This window comes from Nicotiana tomentosiformis, chromosome 9 (assembly GCF_000390325.3).
Source record: "Nicotiana tomentosiformis chromosome 9, ASM39032v3, whole genome shotgun sequence".
In the NCBI taxonomy this organism is placed as follows: domain Eukaryota; kingdom Viridiplantae; phylum Streptophyta; class Magnoliopsida; order Solanales; family Solanaceae; genus Nicotiana; species Nicotiana tomentosiformis.
The window spans coordinates 84,267,012-84,289,113 of record NC_090820.1 but is presented as its reverse complement, the minus strand read 5'-3'; the positions used below and the strand labels follow the sequence as shown (position 1 = coordinate 84,289,113).

Sequence of the window (22,102 nt, the reverse complement as noted above, 5' to 3'; positions counted from 1 at the left end):
TCATTGGGTGACTATGCCTAACCAGTTTACAATCAGAGACTGTTAAGTGTCAGACCTCCACCCATAGCAGCAAATAATTTTGAGTTGAAGCAAGGCTTGCTTCAAACCATCCAGAACAACTGTGTCTTTAGAGGGAAGGTGAATGAAGATCCTAACACTCACTTGATGGACTTTGAGGAAATTATGAACACCTTCAAGTACAATGGAGTATCAAAAGATGCAGTCTGCTTAAGGGCATTTGCCTTTTCAATGAAGGATGATGCGAAGCACTGGCTTCGATGCTAACTAACTGGGTCGATCGGGACATGGGAAGATATGATGAAAATATTTCTTGATAAGTACTTCTCATCTGCAAAAACATTGAAATTAGAACAGAAATCCACAACTTCTGCCATAAGGACACTGAAACGGTCTTCGAAGCTTTGGAAAGATTTAAGAGATAATGAGAATGTGTCATCATAATGGAATCGAATTGTTGATGCAACTCCAAGACTTTTGGAATGGACTAACACTCTGAGTAATGCAGTTGGAGGTCCATTAATGAAGAAAATCTCAGAGGAGATTGTCTATATCCTTGATGAATGGTCTGATGATGCTAACCAATGGCCCTTTGAGAGTAATGAAAGAAGAAAATCATATGGGGTTTACGAGGTGGACTCTAACACATCAGTGCAAGCTCAGCTAGACTTCATGGCAATAGAAATAAGAAAGTTAACCTTAGCAAGGGCCTAGAGCCAGCCATCATCAGTTTGTGACTTCTGTGGAATGGATCATCCAACACATGAGTGTCGGGCCTCAGCTACAGATGAAGTGGTAAGTGTTGTGGGAAGCTTTGACAGAGGCAACTACCAGAGTAGTAATAATTTAAACTCTATGGGTCATAAGCACCCAAGATTTTTGTGGAGTTCACCCGGTGGTAGTCTGAATGTATGGCAACCGAATAATCCCAAACAAGGACAAGGAGCTCCAGATTTTATGAATCGGCAGATGCAGCAGTACCACCCTTAATAGACCAATCATCTAGCATGAAAGATCTAATATAGCCTTTATAATTAAGACAGGTGAGACACTTGAAACTCATTGCACATCTATTCGGGAACAGGGCACATCCATCCAGAACTTGGAAAGATAGATGGGAAAACTTGCTAATCTATTATCTAAGAGGGCTCCAAGAACTCTCCCTGCTAATACCGAAAGGAACCCAAAAGAAACAATAAATGTGGTGTCTTTGAGAAGTGGCCAAGTACTAAAAGATCCCATCGCAAAATAAAAAGGGTGAGTTGATTGAAATATGAGTGGAGATTTTAGAGGAGAAAAAAACTAATGACAATCAAGAAGGTGAAGTGAGGGTAGATCCAATTGATGGTCTCAAGAACAAGGGGGGACTAGAGCTTTAAAAAGAAGAAGGATGAGAATTCAATGAATGAGGAGACTGAGAAAAGTAGATATATGCCTGCTTTACCTTTCCCCCAGAAGCAAAGAAGAGAGAAGCTGGAGAAACAATTTGGGAGCTTTTGTAGAATTACTCAAGAAGGTGCATGTTAATCTGCCTTTCACAGAGGTACTTTCACAGATGCCGACATATGCCAAGTTCTTGAAGGAGATATTGTGCAACAAGTGAAAAGTGGAAGAGACATCGGTAGTTAGGCTCACAGAGTATTGTAGTCCTATTCAAAAAAATAAGCTCCCACGAAAGTGTGGAGATTCGATGAGTTTTACTATACCTTGTTCTCTAGGGAGTACTAAATTTGAAAGTCATTGTGTGATTCGGGTACTTCTATTAATCTTATGCCCTTGTCTATTTTTAGGAAACTTGAGAAAGAAATTGGAGCAATCAGATCGATACATGTGTCTTAGCAGCTGGCGGATCAAACCATAACAATACCTGAAAGAATAGTGGAGGACGTGCTAGTTCGAGTAGACAAATTTGCGTTCATTGTGGACTTCATCGTGGTGAACATGGAAGCGAATAAGGAGGTCCCTCTGATTTTAGGGAGATGTTTCTTGGCTACTAGTAGAGCTATTACGGATATTCAGTAAAGGAAGCTCATGCCAACAGTGGGGGAAGGGAGAGCGTGTTCAATATGAAGAAAGCAATAAGGGCACCTAGAGATGTGTCGACGGCACACTCTGAATTCAAGGCAGAGGGCCTAAAAGAGCGAGCTAGAGGGGGTAGGTATAACAACTGTTGGGTGTACCCAAAGAATATAGAAAAGAAACTTTCATCATGGATGTGTGCATTAGGTCGGGCGTGCAAAGTGGATCCCGACTTCGATTCAGACCCAGACTAGATGATTCAGAGGAGTTTCCTTTACCTCTTGCTTTTTATTTGTGTGTCATGGGGACATGCCATAATTTAAAGTGTGGAGTGAGGGAGATAAATATGTATATGTATATCTGTTTTTTTTTTTTACTTCTTTTATCTTTGTGTGTGTTTTCGTTAGTATTATTTTAGAAAAAAAATATTTGGCTTTTTCCGATGATGGATTTCCTCGACTGTCTTCTTGAGGGATCAAAGTCGAAGAAAAAACATATCTTTTATTTTTTTTCTTAGGTACTGTAACAATTCCCCATTAGTTTTCTTTGTGTCGCTGTTCATTTCCAAGTGTTTTGCTTGAATCGGGTGTAGTTAGTTTTTCTATTGTTAGGAATAGAGAAGTCTTGTGCTATAGTGTTAAATCGAGATAACTATTCTTGACTTTACATATTCCTTGAGAGTGGTGAGTGCCTTAGTTATGACGCCTAGGCCCAGTTCTTGACTCGTGTATAGGTGCCTTAATTTGTTTGCTCTCGGCCTTACTTAACTGCTTTGACTAGAGAGTCGGGATAGTTCCAATCCTAAGTGAGTTATGTGTCAATGTGTGTGTGAGGTTGTCATTGATATTCTATGAATGTCAGTTGATGTCTAAATTTGACCTCCGTAACTTTCGAAATAGCTATCACGACCAGGAATCCCAACCTCAGGGTCGTGATGGCACCTAACTTCCACTTGCTAGGCAAGCTGACGTGAGATAATTAAATAGCTAATTTGTTAACAGTTAAAAACACAATGATGATACACAATGAGACATACAAACCCAATCTAACACAGTACTAATATAAGTCACGTGATAATATCTACTCCCAGAAATCCGGAGCCACGAGTACACGAGCAACTAGAAGTCTACAAACAAAGTCTGAAATAAATACAACTATTTCGAAGGAAATGAACCGCAAAAGTGGAAAAAGGAAGGGGACTTCAATGTCTGTGGACGCCAGCAGATCTACCTCGAGTCTCCATATGCAAAGATCCAAGATGATGCACCTCACGGGCCGCAGGGATCAATATAGTATCTGCACAAGAAGTGTAGAAGTTTAGTATGCGTACAACCGACCCAATGTACTCCGTAAGTGTTGAGCCTAACCTCAACGAGGTAGTGACGAGACTATGACAAGACACCTACATAGATAAATCTGTACAAGTGTATATAAAGCAACAACAATAACAGATAGCGATGATGTACAAACTGGGAGGGGACACACAAAAGGGGGCAAATATTACAGCTGCGACAAGTATGAAATCACGAAATAGTCAAGTAAAACATCAACCGATGAAATCAGATAAACCAATGATATGAAAATGGCACGGCATCACCCTTTATGATTTTACTCTCGTTCTCACCATGCAATAATATGAATATAATGACACTGCATTACCCTTCGTGCTTTTACTCTCATCCTCACCTTGTAGTAATAACATGAATGAAATGGGACAGCCCCTTCGTGCTTTTACTCTCTTCCTCACCATGTAATCATGAAAATGTAAATGAAATGGCACGGCATCACCCTTCTTCCTTTTACTCTCTTCCTTACCATGTAACTATGATATTATGAATTCGAGAAATAAATAATGCGGGGAGTAAATTTAACGTCAAATATGGTGCCATGATACCCAACTTCAACTTCCAAAAATATTCAACAACTATTAAATAAGCAATAATTACGAAATGAATAATCAAAGAAGCAATAACCTAACCTAAGCATGGATATCATAATTAGCGAAGCAATAAAATACAAAGGAACAAGTTCCACCCGCATGCTTTAACCCAATAACAATGTATAAGTACTCTTCACCTCACATATAATTTGTTCCCACAAATAAAACTCGTAGCATGTAGAATAACAAGTCCTAATCCCTCAAGCCAAGGTAAACCACGACACTTACCTCACTTCGCAATCAAATCAAAGCTCAATCGGGGCTTTGCCTCTAGAATTAGCATCCAAACCAATCAAATCTAACCAAATATAATTCAAACAATTCAAAATAAGCTTTAGAGACTACCCACGAGTGAAAAAGATTCAATCTTTAATGATTTTGGAAAAAGTCAACAAAAGTAAATCCCGACCCGCTTGGTCAAAACCCCAGATTCTGACCAAAACCCAATTATCCATTCACCCCCAAGCCTGGTTATGTGATTTGTTTCGCAATCCGACCCCAATTCGAGGATTAAATCTCAACTTTTACAAAAATATCCAATTCTATCCAAATCCCTAATTTCTACCATAGAGATCCTATATTTAATGTTGAAATCTCATTAAATTTATTGGGTAATTGAAAACAAATGAATTTGGGAAGAAAAGTCTCTTGGAAAATCGCCTCTAGGGCGTTAAGGGTTGAGAAATTGTGAGAAATGAGCTAAGTCACGTATTCCCCTCTTTTACCCAGCTCCGGATGTCGCAATTGCGATGTCTTGTTTACAATTGTGAACATCACAAAATGTGATACAAGGTCGCAAATATGAAACCTGTCTCAGGGCCACAGTAGTTGCAATTGCGACATTTGGTTCGCAAATGCGAACTCCCAACCTTCGCAAATGCGAACCATTTCTTCACAAACAGAAAGAAAGCTCAAGGACTACTAAGTCGCAAATGCGACTATGAGATCGCAATTGTGATCACTTCCAGTTTGCAAATGCGAACAAAATCCTCGCAAATGCTAAACCTCCCAATCCAGCCCATGCTCGCAAATGCGAACACTTTTTCACAAAATCGAGGCTTGCAATTGCGAGCCAAATCTTGCAAATGCAAGATCTGCAGCAGAGCGCCAGCACCAGAAGTGCACTAGCTATTCCAATCTTAACCGAATTCATCTGAACCACGTCTGAAACTCACCCAAGCCCCTCGGGCTCCAAACCAAACATGTACACAAGTGTAACAACACCATACGAACTAGCTCGTGCGATGAAAACACCAAAATAACACCTAAACTCACGAATCAAGCATAAAAATGTATGAAATTTTCAAAGAAACTTAAGAAGTTTCAAATTTACAATCGGGCATTCGAATTAAGTCAAATCAACTCTGTTTTGCACCAAATTTTGTAGACAAGTCATAAATAGGGAAATGAACCTATACCTAGCTCCGAAACCAAATCTGAACCCGATAGAAACAAAGTCAACCTATAGTCAAACATAGAAATTCTTTAAACCTTCAAATTACTAGTTTTTAATAAATCACATTAAATCGAGTTAGGGAATTTCGAATTCAATTCCGGGCATACGCCCAAGTCCCAAATCACGATAAAGACCCACCGGGACAGTCAATACACTGATCCGGGTCCATTTACACAAAATGTTGATCGTAGTCAACTCAAATTATAAAAACTTTCTCGCAAAGGACACCGACTGTGGACTGCAAATTGAGGAACACTAAACAGAGTTATTCAAGGTCTCGAAACACAGAAATAAAGGCTAAAACTCAAAATGACGTATGGGGTATCACATTCTCCTCCCCTAAAACAAACGTTCATCCTCGAACGGACATAGAAAGGTACCTGGACTGTTGAAAAGGTGTGTGTATCTTCTCCGCATGTCGGACTCAGACTCCCACATGGCTGCCTCGATCGGCTAACCTCTCCACTGTACTCTAACTGTTGGATAACTCTTAAACCTCAACTTCCGGACTTGCCGAGCTAGAATGGCCATTGGCTCCTCCTCATAAGTCAAATCCTTGTCCAATTAAATTGAGCTGCAATCTAACCCATTGGACAGATCACCATGATACTTCCAGAGCATGGAGACATGGAACATCAGGTGGAATGCTGAAAAGTTAGATGGCAGTGCAAGCTCGTAGGCCACCTCACCAACCCTCTCAAGAATCTCAAAGGGTCACATATACCTAGGGCTCAACTTGCCCTTCTTTTCGAACCTCATCACACCCTTCATGAGTGAAACCTGGAGCAAAACCCTCTCTCCAACCATGATTGAAACATCATGAGCTCTACGATAGGCATAACTCTTCTGCCTATACTGAGCTGTGTGAAGTCGATCCTGAATCATCTTAACCTTTTCCAAGGCATCCTGAACAAAATCGGTACCCAACAATCGATCTTCTCTCGGCTCAAACCAACTAACTGGCAAACGGCACCGCCTCCCGTATAATTCCTCATAGGGAGTCATCTGAATACTTGTTTGGTAGCTGTTATTGTAGGCAAACTTCGCAAGCAGCAAGAACTGATCCCAAGAACCCCCGAAATCCATAATGCAGGCGTGAAGCACATCCTCCATTATTTGTATGGTGCGCTCGGACTGACCATCCATCTAGGGGTGAAATGATGTACTTAACTCAACATGTGTGCCTAACTCATGTTGTACGGCCCTCCAGAAGTGCGATGTGAATTACGTACCCCGATCAGAAATAATAGACACCGGCACACCATGAAGATGAACGATCTTGCGGATATAGATCTCACCCAAACGCTCTAAAGAATAGGTAACTCCTACAGGAATGCAATGTGTCGGCTTGGTCAACCAGTCCACAATGACCCATGCTGCGTCGAGTTTCTTCAAAGTCCGTGGGAAAAAAACAACAAAATCCATGGTAATACGCTCCCACTTCCACTCGGGGATCTCAAGCTTCTGAAGCAAACTGCCAGGCCTCTGATGCTCGTGCTTTACTTTCTGACAATTCAAACATCGAGCCACATATGCTACTATATCCTTCTTCATTCTCCTCCACCAATAATACTACCTCAAATCCTGATACATCTTGGCAAAACCCGGATGAATGGAATACCACGAACTAGGCCTCCTCAAGAATAAACCCACGAAGCCCATCCACATTAGGCACACAAATCTGACCCTGCATCCGCAGCACCCCATCATCTCCGATAATAACCTACTTGGCACCACCGTGCCGCATCGTGTCCTTATGAACAAGCAAATGGGGCTCGTCATACTGACGCTCTCTGATGTGCTCATACAAAGAAGACCGAGAGACCGTGCAAGCTAGAACACGACTAGGCTCCGAAATATCTAACCTCACAAACTGATTGGCCAAAGCTAGAACATCTAATGTTAGCGGTCTCTCACCAACCAGAATATACGAAAGGCTACCCATACTCACAGCCTTTCTATTCAAGGCATCAGCCACCATATTGGCCTTCCCCAGATGATACAAAATGGTGATATCATAGTCATTCAACAGCTCCAACTACCTTCTCTGCCTCAAGTTGAGATCCTTTTTCTTGAACAAATACTGTAAACTTCAATGATCCGTGAACACCTCACACGACACCCTGTAGAGGTAATGCCTACAAATCTTCAGTGCATGAACAATGGCTGCCAACTCTAGGTCATGAACAAGGTAATTCTTCTCATGAACCTTCAACTTCCATGACGTGTATGCGATCACCCTAGCATCATGCATGTGTAGGATCCTGAACCTGTGGGCAACACCAACACTAGTGCCGTAGTCAAAGCATTCTTGAGCTTCTGAAAGCTCAATCACACTCATCGGACCACCTGAATGGAGCGCTCTTCTGGGTCAATCTAGTCAAGGGGGCTGATATGGATGAAAACCCCTCCACGAACTGGCGATAATAACCTACCGAACCCAGGAAACTACGAATCTCTGTAGCTGAAGTAGGTCTAGGCTAGTTTTGAACCACCTCAATCTTCTTAGGATCCACTTTAGTGCCCTCGGATGATACAACATGCCCCAAAAAGGCAACTGAATCCAACCAAAACTCACACTTTGAAAACTTGGCATATAACTGACTATCTTTCAGAGTCTAAAGTACAATCCAAAGATGCTGCTCATGCTCCTCTCGACTCCGGGACTAGATCAAGATATCATCAATGAATACGATCACAAAAGAATCTAAATAGGGCTTAACTACCTGGTTCATCAAATCTATAAATGTTGCTGGGGAATTTGTCTACCCATATGACATCACTAGGAACTAATAATGCCCATACCGAGTTCGAAAAGCTGACATAGGGACATCCAATGCCTTAATCTTCAACTGATGGTAGCCAGATCTCAAGTCAATCTTCGAAAATACTTTGTCACCCTAGAGCTGATCAAATAAGTCACCAATCCTCGGCAACGGATACTTTCTCTTGATAGTGACTTTGTTCAACTGTCGATAGTCTATACATATACTCATCGAACCATCCTTCTTCTTCACGAACAACATGGGCGCACCCCAAGGCGAGACACTAGGTCTAATGAATCCCTTATCAAGAAAATCTTGCAATTGTTCCTTCAATTCCTTCAACTCAGGCGGGGCCATACGGTATGGTGGAATAAAAATAGGCTATGCACCCGGAGCCAAATCAATACAGAAGTCAATATCTCTGTCGGGTAGCATCCCCGATAGATCTGCAGGAAACACCTCTGGAGACTCACGCACAATAGGTACCGAATCCATGGAAGGAACCTCCTCACTAGAATCATGAATATAGGCCAAATAAGCTAGACATCCCTTCTCGACCATATGTCGAGCCTTCACATAAGAAATAACCCTACTGGTAGAATAACCAGGAGTTCCTCTCCACTCTAATGGAGGAAACCCTGCCATGGCTAAGGTCACCTTCTTAGCGTGACAGTCCAATATAGCATAGTACGGTGACAACTGATCCATGCCCAAAATAACATCAAAGTCTACCATATCAAGAAGTATAAGATCTACACTAGTCGTAAGACTCCCAATAGTAATCACACCCGAGCGAAAGACACAATCTACAACAATAGAATCTCCCACAAGCGTGGACACATACACAGGAGCACTCAAAGAATCAAGAGGCACAACTAGATATGAAGCAAAATAGGATGACACGTAGGAATAAGTAGAGCCCAGACAAATAGAATTGAAACATCTCTATGGAAAACTGGAACAATACCTATGATAACGATGTCAGATGACTCGGTCTGAGGTCTAGTTGGGACTGCATAAAAATAGTGTTGGGCCCTACCATCCTGACCTTCGTCTCTCGGACGGCCTCTAGCTGGCTAGCCTCCACCTCTAATGGCCTGACCTCTACCTCTAATGGTCTGACCTCCACCTCTAGCAACCTAACCCCTACCTCTAGTTGGCTAAGCAGGCGGTGAAGCAACCGGTGCCAGAACCATGGCATGAGAACCCTGTTGGTGCATGTCGCCTTGTGATATGGAGCAAAATCTAGAATAGTGCCTCGGATCTTCACAAGTATAACAAGCCCTCGGCTGTTGTGACTGTTGACCCTGGAACTGGCCCTGTCGACCTAGATAACCACTCTGATAACTCTGGATCAGAAGTGCACTAATAGGAGATGCAATCTAGGCTAGCCACTCAGGATGAGATACATAAGGACCACGGCTACCCGAAGCACTATGGGATGCCTGAAGCGCTGACTGAAACTACCCGGAAGGATGGCCTCTACTAAAAGTACCCTTGCCTCCAGAAAAGGCACCACTGAAGCCACCGAAATAATGAGGCCTCTTATCAGATACCGGCCTACTCTCCTATCCACGAACCATCTCGATTCTTCTAGCAATCTCTACGGTCCTCTGAAAAGAAATATCATCTTCGGTCTCATAGACTGTCTGCAGCCTGGTACTTAGGTGAGTCCATCAATGAATCTCTTCACTCTCTCCCTCTCAATAGGGAGTGAAATAATCGCATGGCGAGCAAGGTCCACAAATCGAGTCTCATACTGGGTAATAGTCACGCTACCCTACTGAAGTTGCTCAAACTGCCTGCGGTACTTCTCTCTCACAGTGAAAGGAATGAACTCTAGAAATAGCTATGAAAACTGATCACACGTAAGTGAAGGTGATCCAGCTGGTCTAGTCAACACATAATCTCTCCACCATCTCTTGGCAGAACCGGTCATCTAGAACATTACAAAGCCGACCCCATTGATCTTAATAATACACATGTTTCACAACACATTATGGCAATGGTCCAAGTAATCTTGTGGGTCCTCAGAAGGTGCACCATTGAAATGAACAGGGAAGAGCTTGGTAAACTTATCCAGCCTCAACAAGGCCTCAGAAGCCATAGCAGGTCTATCTCTGGCCTGTGCCGCAATAACCGGCCTAACTACCCCAACTGACTGGGCTACTAGAGTCTGATATAGGGGGGACACCTACTCCGGGGTGTGAGTAGTGGGAGTTTGTGCTCCTCCCCTAGCCTGAGAGACGGCTGGTGCCACCGAAAATGCACCGATCTAGGACACACTCTCCATAAGGCCCACCAAGCAGACTAGAGTGTCCTGAAGCAATAGAGTGGCTATAAATCCCTCCAGGACCTGAACTAGTCCGACAGGTGCGGTCTGAGCTGGGACCTCCTCATCATGATGAATCTTAGGCTCCACTACGGGTGCTTCTACTCGAGCTTTAGGCTGAGCTCTGCCTCTAGCTCGGCCCCTAGTAGCAGCGGCCACAGGGGGATCTGGCTCCTGTCCAACTACAGATGTTGTGCGTGTTCTTTCCATCTGCGAGAGAACAAGAATAGAATTTTTCAATCATCAATGATAGAATAAAAGTGCACGATTGAGAAAGAAAGAAGTGATTTTTTCCTAAAACTCATAGCCTTTGAAAGATAAGTACATACGACTCTGTACCGATCCTCCAGACTCTACTACGCTTGCTCAAGACTCGTGAGACCTAGGCAACCTATTGCTCTGATACCAACTTGTCACGACCCAGAATCCTGACCTCAAGGTCGTGATGGCGCCTAACATCCACTTGTTAGCCGACATTTGATAATTAAATATCCAATTTGTTAATAGTTAAAAACACAATGATGATATAAAACGAGACATAGAAACCCAATCTAACACAGTACTAACATAAATCACGTGATAATATCTACTCCCAGAAATTCGGAGTCACAAGTACACGAGCAACTAGAAGTCTACAGACAAAGTCTGAAATAAACACAACTGTTTCGAAAGAAATGAACAGCAAAAGTGGAAAAAAGGAAGGGGACTTCAAGGTCTGCGGACTCCAGGAAATCTATCTCGCGTCTCCGTATGCAATGATCCAAACTGATGTACCTCATGGAGAACGAGGATCAATACCAATATCTGCACAAGAAGTGCAGAAGTGTAGTATGAGTACAACCTACCCAATGTACTCCGTAAGTGTCGAGTCTAACCTCTACGAGGCAGTGACGAGGCTATGACAAGGCACCAACGTAGATAAACCTGTAAAAGTGTATATAAAGCAGCAACAATAATAGAGAATGATAACATACAAACTCGGAGGGGATATGCAAAAGGGGGCAAATATAACAGCTGCGACAAGTATAAAATCACGAAATAGTCAAGTAAAACATCAACCGATGAAATCAGATAAACCAATGATATGAAAATGGCACGGCATTACCCTTCGTATTCTTACCATGCAATAATATGAATATAACGGCACTGCATTACCCTTCGTGCTTTTACTCTCATCCTAACCATTTAGTTATAATATGAATGAAATGGCACAACATCCCTCTTCGTGATTTTACTCTCTTCCTCACCATGTAATCATGATAATGTTAATGAAATGACATGGCATCACCCTCCGTGCCTTTACTCTCTTCCTCACTATGTAATAATGATAATGTGAATTCGAGTAATAAATAATGTGGGGAATAAATTTAACGTCAAATATGGTGCCATGATACCCAACTTCAAGTTCAAAAAGTATGCAACAACTATGAAATATGCAATAATTACGAAACGAATAATCAAAGAAGCAATAACCTAACCTAAGCATGGATATCATAATTAGCAAAGTAGTAAAATACAAAGAAACAAGTTCCACCCGCATGCTTTAACCCAATAACAATGTGTAAGTACTCATCACCTCACATATAAGATGTTCCCACACATAAAACATGTAGCAAATAGACTAACAAGTCCTAATCCCTCAAGTTAAGGTTAATCACGATACTTACCTCACTCAGTAATCAAATCAAAGCTCAACCGGGGGATTGCCTCTAGAATTAGCCTCCAAACCAATCAAATCTAACCAAATATAGTTCAAACAATTCAAAATAAACTTTATAAACTACCTACGAGTAAAAAGGATTCAATCTATAATGATTTTTGAAAAAATCAACCCCCGGCTCGCTTGGTCAAAACTCGAGATTCGGACCAAAACTCAATTATTCATTCACTGTGTGCTCGGTTATGTGATTTGTTTCGAAATCCGACCCCAATTCGAGGTCTAAATCTCAAATTTTACAAAATTCCCAATTCTACCCAAATCCCTAATTTCTACCATGGAGATCCTAGATTTGATATTGAAATCTCATAAAATGTAGTGGGTAATCTAAAAGAAATAGATTAAAGTCACTTACCAATAAATTTTTGAAGAAACGTCACTTGGAAAATCGCCTCTAAGGTGTTTAGGGTTTAGAAATTGTGAGAAATGAGTTAACTCCCGTTTTTCCCCTCTTTTACCCAGCTGCGGATGTCTCAATTGCGATGTCTTGTTCGCAATTGCGAACGTTGCAAATGCGAGACAAGGGTCACAAATGCGAAACTTTTCTCGAGGTCACAGGAGTCGTAATTTCGACATTTGGTTCGCAAATGCGAACTTTCAACCTTCGCAAATGTGGACCGTTTCTTCGCAAATGCGAATACAGCTCAAGCACTACTCAGTCGCAAATGCGACTTTAAGATCGCAATTGCGATCACTGATAGTTTCCAAATGCAAATACTATCATCCAAATGCGAAACCACCCAATCTAGCCCACTCTTGCAATTGAGAACACTTGTTTGCAAAAGCGAGGCTCGCAAATGTGAGATCTGCTGTAGAGCACCAGCACCAGAAGTGCACCAGCTATTCCAACCTTAATCGAATTTATCCGAAACATGTCCGAAACTCACCCGGCCCCTCGGGCTCCAAACTAAACATGCACACAAGTGTAACAACATTATATGAACTTTCTCGCATGATCAAAACACCAAAATAACACCTAAAACCATGAATCAGACATAAAATGTATGAAATTTTCAAAGAAACTTAAGAACTTTCAAGTTTACAACCGGGGTCCAAATCACGTTATATCAACTCTGTATTGCACCAAAGTTTTTAGACAAGTCATAAATAGTGAAATGAACCTATACCAAGTTCCGGAATCCAAATCTGAACCCGATAGCAACAAAGTCAACCTATGGTTAAACTTAGGAATTCTTTAAACCTCCAAATTACTAATTTTCAACAAATCACGTTAAATCGAGTTAGGGACTTCCGAATTCAATTCTGAGCATACGCCCAAATCCCAAATCACGATACAGACCCACTGGGACAGTCAAAATACTGATCCGGGTCCGGTTACACAAAATGTTGACCATAGTCAACTCAAATTATTTTTAAGGCTAAAATTCATATTTTCTTCTATTTTTCACATAATTATTTTTGGAAAAGGACACGGACTGTGCATGCAAATCGAAGAATGCTAAACGGAGCTATTTGAAGTCTTAGAACATAGAAATAAAGGCTATAACTCAAAATAACCTATCGGGTTATCATAATAGCAGTCTTGTTCAGTCTAGGAAGTGATATAGGCATTTATCATTTTTTGAGACAGATAAGTGATTTTACCCATTAATTAATATGTACCTTAGTTATCCCTGTTGAGCCTCTAATTATATTTTTTGGCAACCACATTACAAGCCTAACCCCTTTGTTTGAATTGACTATCGGGTTGAACCTATTACCTCTCTTGAGAACTTAAATTTTCTATGAGCTTGTTCAAAGCCAAGTACAGGTATGGTTGGGGTTTGTGTGGAACTGAGAAAAATAGAGAAAAAAGCACTATTTGAAAAGAAGTAGGAGCCACCTGTAAGGAATTGAAAGAAATAAGAAAATGAAGTTGCTTGAAAAAAATCAGAACTTTCAAAAGAAAAAAAGAGTTTGTGCATGTATTAGGAAACAAAATTGATTCTTTGCTAGTGGTAGTTCTCATCTTATTTGTGCTTAAAAAAAATTGGGAGCTTGGTGCTATTAGGTTATGAAGGTGGGGATTTGGTTTAATATACGTGTGGGGTTTGATTTGTTAATGTATATGTATTATAGTGCTTAGGGAGGTGTAGTCACTTTGTCCAAATTATATCCTACCCGTCCCGCAACTTACATTACAACCAAATAAAGTCCTACTTGATATTTGACTGCATGAGCTCAATAAGTAGAGTATTACACTACGGGAAAACCTATTACGTCTTATGTGGCACGTGAATTTAATTCTGAGAGTGAGTGAATTCTTTCTATCTTGAGTTACTATTTGTTCTTGAATTTTATTGTGTGTGGAACTTCTCTCTATATTTGGTGTGAGGGCACATGATTTGCAAAGGAAAGGTACGATCTTCGGCCTTTGTGTTAGAGCAAGTGAGCAAGTTGTAAAAAATACTTAGTGCTTTTGAGTCGAGTCTTGAGGCTAGGATGGAATAGTATGGTACTTAGTCTACTTTAATTATTCTTGGCAGGATGAGTTAGGAGAGTTACTTGAAAAGGTAATCTCTATGTGAAATGTAGGTTGATTACTCTGGGATGAGCAATGATTTAAGTATGGGGTGTTGATGATAAGCTAGGAACTCATATTTTAATTATATCTCGCACTCTAATTACTATAATTTGATTGTATTTGAGCCTAATTGTTAGTAATTTGTACTTATTACGTGTGTTATGTTATGTAGGATGTGATTTCGAGTGAATACTCAAGTTTGAAACTAAAATGGGTGATTTGGAGCTTTTAAGTTTGAGTAGAAGTCCAAAATATTAAGTGGGGATCACGTTTGGGGCTCAAGAACCATGTCTGGATATCAAAAACTGAGAAAAAAAGATTACTTTGAGAAAAATGTACTACCGCGCCGCGGGGCACAAGGTGCTAGTGAATAATTCCTGTAGAGTGAAAAAACCTGCTCTCTAAACATTCCCATTGGCGCGGCGCATGGGGCGCTGTGTGGCGTGCTGCGCCCGTGTAATTTACATAGAGTGCATTCCCACTTCAGCTTGGACCGGACCTGCTTTTACATGGTATAAATACACCAAATATACGTTTTGAAGAGAGTTTGACCTACGGAAGACTGGAAGAGCATTGGAGACTCAAAGTACAAGAATTCATCATTCTTTCCTCAATTCAACACTTGAGTTTGGATTGAATTCATATTTTCTTATTATTTAACTCTATTTGTGATGATTTTCTCCATGATTATGGAGTATTTACATTAGGGTTTGATGGATATAGTGTTTGATTGATATTGGTCGATTTTAACTCTAGTTCTTTGCATGAATTCACTTACGGGGCTTTGAATTGATTGCAATTTTGTTTATTGAATTATTTAATCGGAAGAGGAATATTTTGGGTGATTATCTTTGCATTATCTTGTTTGGTTTAAGTCAGCAATTCTTTTAAATAATCGAAAGAGCTTGTTGAATTTTTGATTAAATCAAGTAGGAGAATATTCGAGAGACGTTTTCCTAAAGACTAGTCCATTAACATGTTCTTGATATCTTCACAGTACTTTATATTATTTTACCTCGTAGAGTTGAGATTTAATCGAGAGAGGAGTCTTGGGTATACGATTGAACTAATCATCGAGTGAATTCGTGAGAATCATTAGAACATTAGAGTGAATTGAACTAGAGTTAGATCCTGAATAGCTCTCGTGCACCTATCCTGTCACGACCCTTATTTCTCCCATTGATTATTTCAGTGTTTCTCAACTTTTGTCTTTCTGTGATCAATTGTTAATTTCTTAGATTTAATATTTAATTTTAGTTCGTAGTCATTCTAACTAAAGTGCTAATCATCCTGGATAGAATTTAAGCCAGAAATTACTTGAACATTATTTAAATCCAATCCCTGTGAAGACGATAATTAAACTATACTATCTTTGGTGAGCATCAATTTCGTGTTGTGTTTTGTGCTCGTCTGTAATATATCATACTATTTTAATATATATTAGTTGTTATTTTATTATTTAATGTGGTGTGCAGAAATATAACAAAATCTATATAAAATCAAAAGATATATGTATTGTATAGTTGTCACGACCCCAAATCCCCTCTGTTGGATGTCGTGACGGCAACTAGTCTCTAAGACTAGGTAAGCCCAACAAAACATGCGGAATAACGAAATAATAATTTAAATCTCAAAACATCAACAACTATATGAAATGAAATCTCTAACTCAACATGTACATCTCCCAAAACCGGGTGTAAATACAAGTCACAAGCTCTAGATACAGTACTGAACACTCCTATACATAACTGTCTATAAAGATGTAAAGAAATAAGAAAAGAACAGGATAGAAGGGACTCTAAGGCATGCGGACACGGGTAGGTGTACCTTGAAGTTTCTGATAAGCAAGCCACGCAATGCGGTAACACCGAGGCTGATAGGATGTACCTGGATCTGCACAAAACATGTGCAAAAGTGTTGTATGAGTACACCAAAATGGTACCCATTAAGTGCCAAGCCTAATTTCAGTAGAGTAGTGTCACGGCCCAAAATCTCACCTGTCATGATGGCGCCTATATAATTACTAGGCAAGCCGACAACCTCAATGAACCGCAATTTATCTTAAGTTCGAAAATATAATATTTAACTTCAGCGGAAGAAATCTCACAAATACAGATATAAATGCTCCCAAATCCCGGTATCACTGAGTACATAAGTATCTAAATGAATACAAAGTCTGACTCATAAAAATACTGTCTAAAAATATAGAACAGTATAATAACTGAATGGAATAGAGACAAGGTTAGCGGACGCGAAGCAGCTACCTTGATAGTCTCCAACTGGTAACACACTGAGCTCTAAACAGTCGCCGCGTCCGGAAGCATCTGGATCTGCACACGAGGTGTAGAGTGTAGTATGAGTACAACCAACTCAATAAATAACAAGACTAACCATTGTGCTAAAAGTAGTGACGAGCTCCGCAGGTACAGTCCAGTACATAAATAATGGTATAGAAATATAGGCATGCTTTCAAGTTCAACAGTTAAACTCAGTACAAGTAAAATAGATCAATACTGCATGCTATGAGGAATATGACATCTCAGTAGGAAGACCTCATGTGCTACTGGTCACTAATCATTCGGTCACTCGGTATTGTTTATGGCCATTCCAACCTAGGGATATTCCATCTCGTATATATACACACATCAAGTGACAGTCAGCCACTCAGTACCGTATAAGGCCAATCCAGCCCTGGGGTAATTTATCCCCAAATGAAAATGATACGGACAAGATCCATGTCCAGGGAAATCCAACACAATATAAATAAATAAGGAAAATCCATGCCCTGGGAAGTCCATCCCGAATACATAATCATCTACACTCACTGGGGTATGTACAGACTCTTGAGGGGCTCCATCAGTCCAAGCGTGATATAAAGCCGATATGGCCTACTGCAGGCGGGAAGTCCCAATCCATATAATAATAAAGCCTATAAGGCCTTCTACATGTGGGCAGCCCCGATCCATATAATAATAAAGCCTATAACTCCTGCTGCAGGCGGGCAGCCCCGATCCATATAATAATAATATATATAAAGCCTATATGGCCTGCCACAGGCGGGCAGCCCCGATCCCATAAATATCCTCACAATGGATGAACATGACTGAGTTTGAAATATACATTTTTAAAATAATTAAATTCAACAACAACACAACTATGTGGGTCCCAAAATATCGGTACGTAGCCTAATCATGATCTTTAATACAAGTCTCAGCTCAATTCCTCTAACATGAGGAGAATATGCGGACAATAACATGATTCTTCAATTTTTACAACTCCCCAGAAATTATTTAAGTCATAGTTTCTATGGTGCACACCCACACGCTCGTCACCTAGCTTGTGCGTCACCTCCAACAATTCACATCACACGTAATTCAGGGATTTATACCCTCATGTAATGACCTGGTCGGTCATTTTCAGTATATTAGCCCCGATCCCCTATTTACTGCATTTGCCGTATCTGTTTCTGCTTATGTGACTTGCCAAGAGGTCTTGTTTTGGTTTCGTAGTGTTTTGGGACACTTAGTTCCTAAAACGGAAGCTTAAGTCTTAGGATTTTGACCGTAGTTGGGATGGTGTAAAGACAACTCAAGAGTGGAGTTTCGTCGGTTCCGTTAGCTCCGATAGGTGATTTTTGACTTAGGAGCGTGTCCGGACTGTGAATTTGAGGTCTGTAGCTAATTTAGGCTTGAAATAGCGAAAGTCGAATTTTTTGGAAGTTTGACCGGGGGTTTGACTTTTTGATATCGGGGTCGGATTCCGATTCCAGAAGTTAGAGTAGGTCTGTAATGCTGACTATGACTTGTGTGCAAAATTTAAGGTCAATCGGACGTGATTTTGTAGGTTTCGGCATTGTTTGTGGAATTTGAAAGTTTAGAAGTTCTTTAGGCTTGAATGCGGGTGAAATTGGTGTTTTGATGTTGTTTTGAGTGATTCGAAGGCTTGACTAAGTTCGTATAGTGTTTTGAGACTTGATGGTATGTTTGGTTGAGGTCCCGGGGGCCTCGGGTGAGTTTCGGGTGGTTAACAAATCATTTTTCGCCTTGGTGAGATAGCTGATATTTGCTGCTGCATTTTTCTGGTTTCCTCTTACGCATTCGCGAGAAGAGCCTCGCTTTCGAGAAGAGTGTTTCTGAGTTGGTGAGATTTTGCTCTACGCGAATGCGAAGGTATGGCAGTGTATGCATCATGAACGCATGAGTGGCGTCGCGTTTGCAAAGGGGAGTGAGGCAGCTGGGGACCCCTCCCCCCCAGTCTTTTCTTCTACGCGTTCGCATGGTGAGGGACGCGTTCGCGAAGGTCTGAGTTTGCAAAGCTTCGCATTCGTGAAGCGTAGGTTGCGTTCGCGAAGAGTTAAGTTAAGAGGCAGTCTGAGTTGGTCTACGCGAACACGAGAGGACGGTCGCGTTCGCGAAGAAGGATATCTAGGTAGGCAGTATTAATTTCAAAAATGAGGGTTTGAACCCATTTTTCATATTTTGAGCTAGAGAACACGCAGAATTGGGCGATTCTTGAAGGGATTTTTGTGGAGTTGATTGGGGTAAGTGATTCCTACTTGGTTTTGGTTAAATCCCGTGATTTCATCTTTAATTCTATTATCTAATTTGTGATTTGGGGGTGAGAAATTGGGGAAAAAGAGGAAGAACTCTTGAGTTAGAATTTTGAGGTTTTGAATGAGATTTTGTTATCGGATTTGAGTAATTTTATTATGGTTAGGCTCGTGAATGAATGGACTTTTGGTTTTTGTGACTTTTGTCGGATTTTGAGACGTGGGCCTGGGGGACGGGTTTAGGCCGATTTCGGATTTTTGGCTTATAATTTCATGTTTTTCTTGTGGAATTGATTCCTTTAGCCTATATTAATTATACTGTACTGCTTGTGGCTAAATTCGGGGCATTTGGAGACTGATTCGAGGGGAAAAGGCATTTCGGAGTAGGATTTGCTCGGTTTAAGGTAAGTAACACTTTCAAACTTGGTTTTGAGGGTTCGAAATCCCGAACTATGTGCTATACGATTGGTATTGACCGTGAGAATTGTGGCATGGTTGATTCCATGGTACTGTATAGTGACTCTATTTTGTTGATATCCATGTTTTCATCTTGTGATAAAGTAATTGAGCTATCAATCGTGATAGATATCATGTTTAGGCTTTATGCTGGTAATGTTGGGACCCCTAGTGGCCGTTTCTTGCTGTTATCTCACCGATTTCATTGATATTATGTACTCAGTCATGTTCATGCATTTCATATCATATCTCCGTCTCAGTTGTTGTTATTGATACATCATATCATTGTTTCGGGCTAGTTTTCATGATATTGTGAGCCCGTGAGTGAGACTGGAGAGATTGATGACTGAGTAAGGCTGAGAGCTCGATTATGAGTGACAGTTATGGGATCGGGCTACACGCCGCAACGGTTATATTTATTTTATGGTAGCGCTTGGGTTGTAGGAGCCCCTCTGGAGTTTGTACACACCCCTAGTGAGTGCGGTTGATATTATTGAGGGATGGATCTTCCCTGGACATAGATCTTGTCTGAAGTACTTGATACCTGGAGATGGATCTTCTCCACAGTGCTGGATTGGTCTTCTTCGGTACTAGGTGACTTATAGTCAGTGATGTATATCTTCTGGGATGGATCTTCCCTGGATCGTATGGACCATATACAGTACCGAGTGGTTGAGCATTCGAGAGTCTGAGCACATAAGGCTGACAGCATGGTGCATCACAAACAGCATGTGCATTAGCATGTAGAGATAGTAGAGTTATATTCTTTACACTGTTCGGATCTGCTTCACTTTACTGTTTGAGTTCCCTATTTAATATGAAAGCATGCCTACGTTTCTGTTCAGTTATTACTATTTTATCTGTACCGGTTGAGTTCGTCACTACCTTTCAGTCCAAAGTTTGGACTTGTTACTTACTGAGTTAGATGTACTCACATTACTCTCTGCTCATCATGTGCAGATCCAGGCATTTTTGGTCACGACGATGGTTGCTAATTACGGCTTCAGAATTTGGGGACTACCAAGGTAGCTGCGCGGCATTCGCAGGCCTTGACTCTCCTCCTTTATCACCAGTTGTATTTTCAGTTTATTTTCTCTAGACACTGTAGTGGACTGTATTCTATGTTAGACGCTCATGTACTCTGTGACACCCTGGTTTTGAGATGGATTGTATCGTATTTTGGATATTTTTGTTTTCAAAAAGACTTTCCTAAATTATTAAATTGCTTCCGTCTTTATGTTCAAAGATTTTTTCTGTGTTGGGATGTTGAGTTGTGGCTTGCCTAGTTCCACGATAGGCGCCATCACGACGAGGTAGGTTTTGGGTCGTGATAAGTTGGTATCAGAGCCTAGGTTAGATAGGTCTCACGAGTCATGACCAGGTTTAGTAAAGTCTTGCAGATCGGTACAGAGACATCTGTACTTATCTTCGAGAGGTTGCCGAACCATTAGGAAACTTCACATTCTTTAATTCTTGTCGTGCGAGTCTTTTGATTTTGGTAACCAAATTTCTGTTGTTCTAATTCTCTCACATATGGTGAGGACGCGTACTGTGGGGCAGGATGGACAGCCACCAGTAGCACCAGTCAGGGCCACAAGAGGCCGAGGTCACGGTAGAGGCTGAGGTAGGGGCAGAGGTGTAGCTCGCACCGCAGCTAGGGCAGCACCTGCAGATCCACCCGTTGCCCTAGTTCAGGAGCAAGCTCCTGTTGTGGATGAGCCTGTGGGACCAGCTCAGGCACCATATGTGCCCCTTGTGATTCTAGGCCTTCAGGAGGCCTTAGCTCAAATTCTGACCATGTGCACCAGTCTTGCTCGGGCAGTCTCTGTTCTGGCCGCAGCAACCACTTCTCAGGCTGGGGGAGGCACTTAGACACCCGCCGCCCGCACACCAAAGCAGGTGATACAGGGACTCCAGACACCGGGGGCACCACCAGCCCAGTCGGTTGCAGCTGCTCAAGACTATATGGTTCTTGCTATGCCCGAGGATGAGAAGCATAGATTGGAGAGGTTTGGGAGGCTCCGGCCTCCATCTTTCAATAGTGCAGAGGGAGAGGATGCGCAGGGCTTCTTGGACAGGTGTCAGAGGATACTCCGTACAGCCGGTATTCTAGAGACTAGTGGAGTCTCGTTCACTACCTTTAAGTTCTCTAGGGCTGCCTTCAGTTGGTGGGAGGCATACGAGAGGCGTAGGACGGTAGGCGCAGCACCCCTTACCTGGCAGCAGTTCTCTTTTCTCTTTCTGGAGAAGTACATACCTCAGTCCCGCAGAAAGAAGCTGTGCAGGAATGTCGAGTAGCTTCATTAGGGTGATATGTTCGTGACGCA

At 41.4% G+C, this 22,102-nt stretch overlaps 2 protein-coding genes across 2 annotated transcripts; both read right to left on the bottom strand.

The window, feature by feature from the left end:
- Positions 1-345: 345 nt before the first annotated feature.
- On the bottom strand, positions 346-6,545 carry LOC138899112 (uncharacterized). Its single transcript, XM_070185230.1, has 2 exons — positions 6,157-6,545; positions 346-349 (listed from the first exon to the last, which is right to left on the bottom strand). The coding sequence occupies exons 1-2, from the start codon at positions 6,543-6,545 to the stop codon at positions 346-348; spliced, it is 393 nt and encodes a 130-aa protein (XP_070041331.1).
- A 2,033-nt stretch (positions 6,546-8,578) lies between these two features.
- On the bottom strand, positions 8,579-22,079 carry LOC138899111 (uncharacterized). The gene is made up of 2 exons (XM_070185229.1): positions 21,992-22,079; positions 8,579-9,072 (listed from the first exon to the last, which is right to left on the bottom strand). Exons 1-2 carry the CDS (start codon positions 22,077-22,079, stop codon positions 8,579-8,581), a joined length of 582 nt encoding a protein of 193 aa, XP_070041330.1.
- Positions 22,080-22,102: the final 23 nt, after the last annotated feature.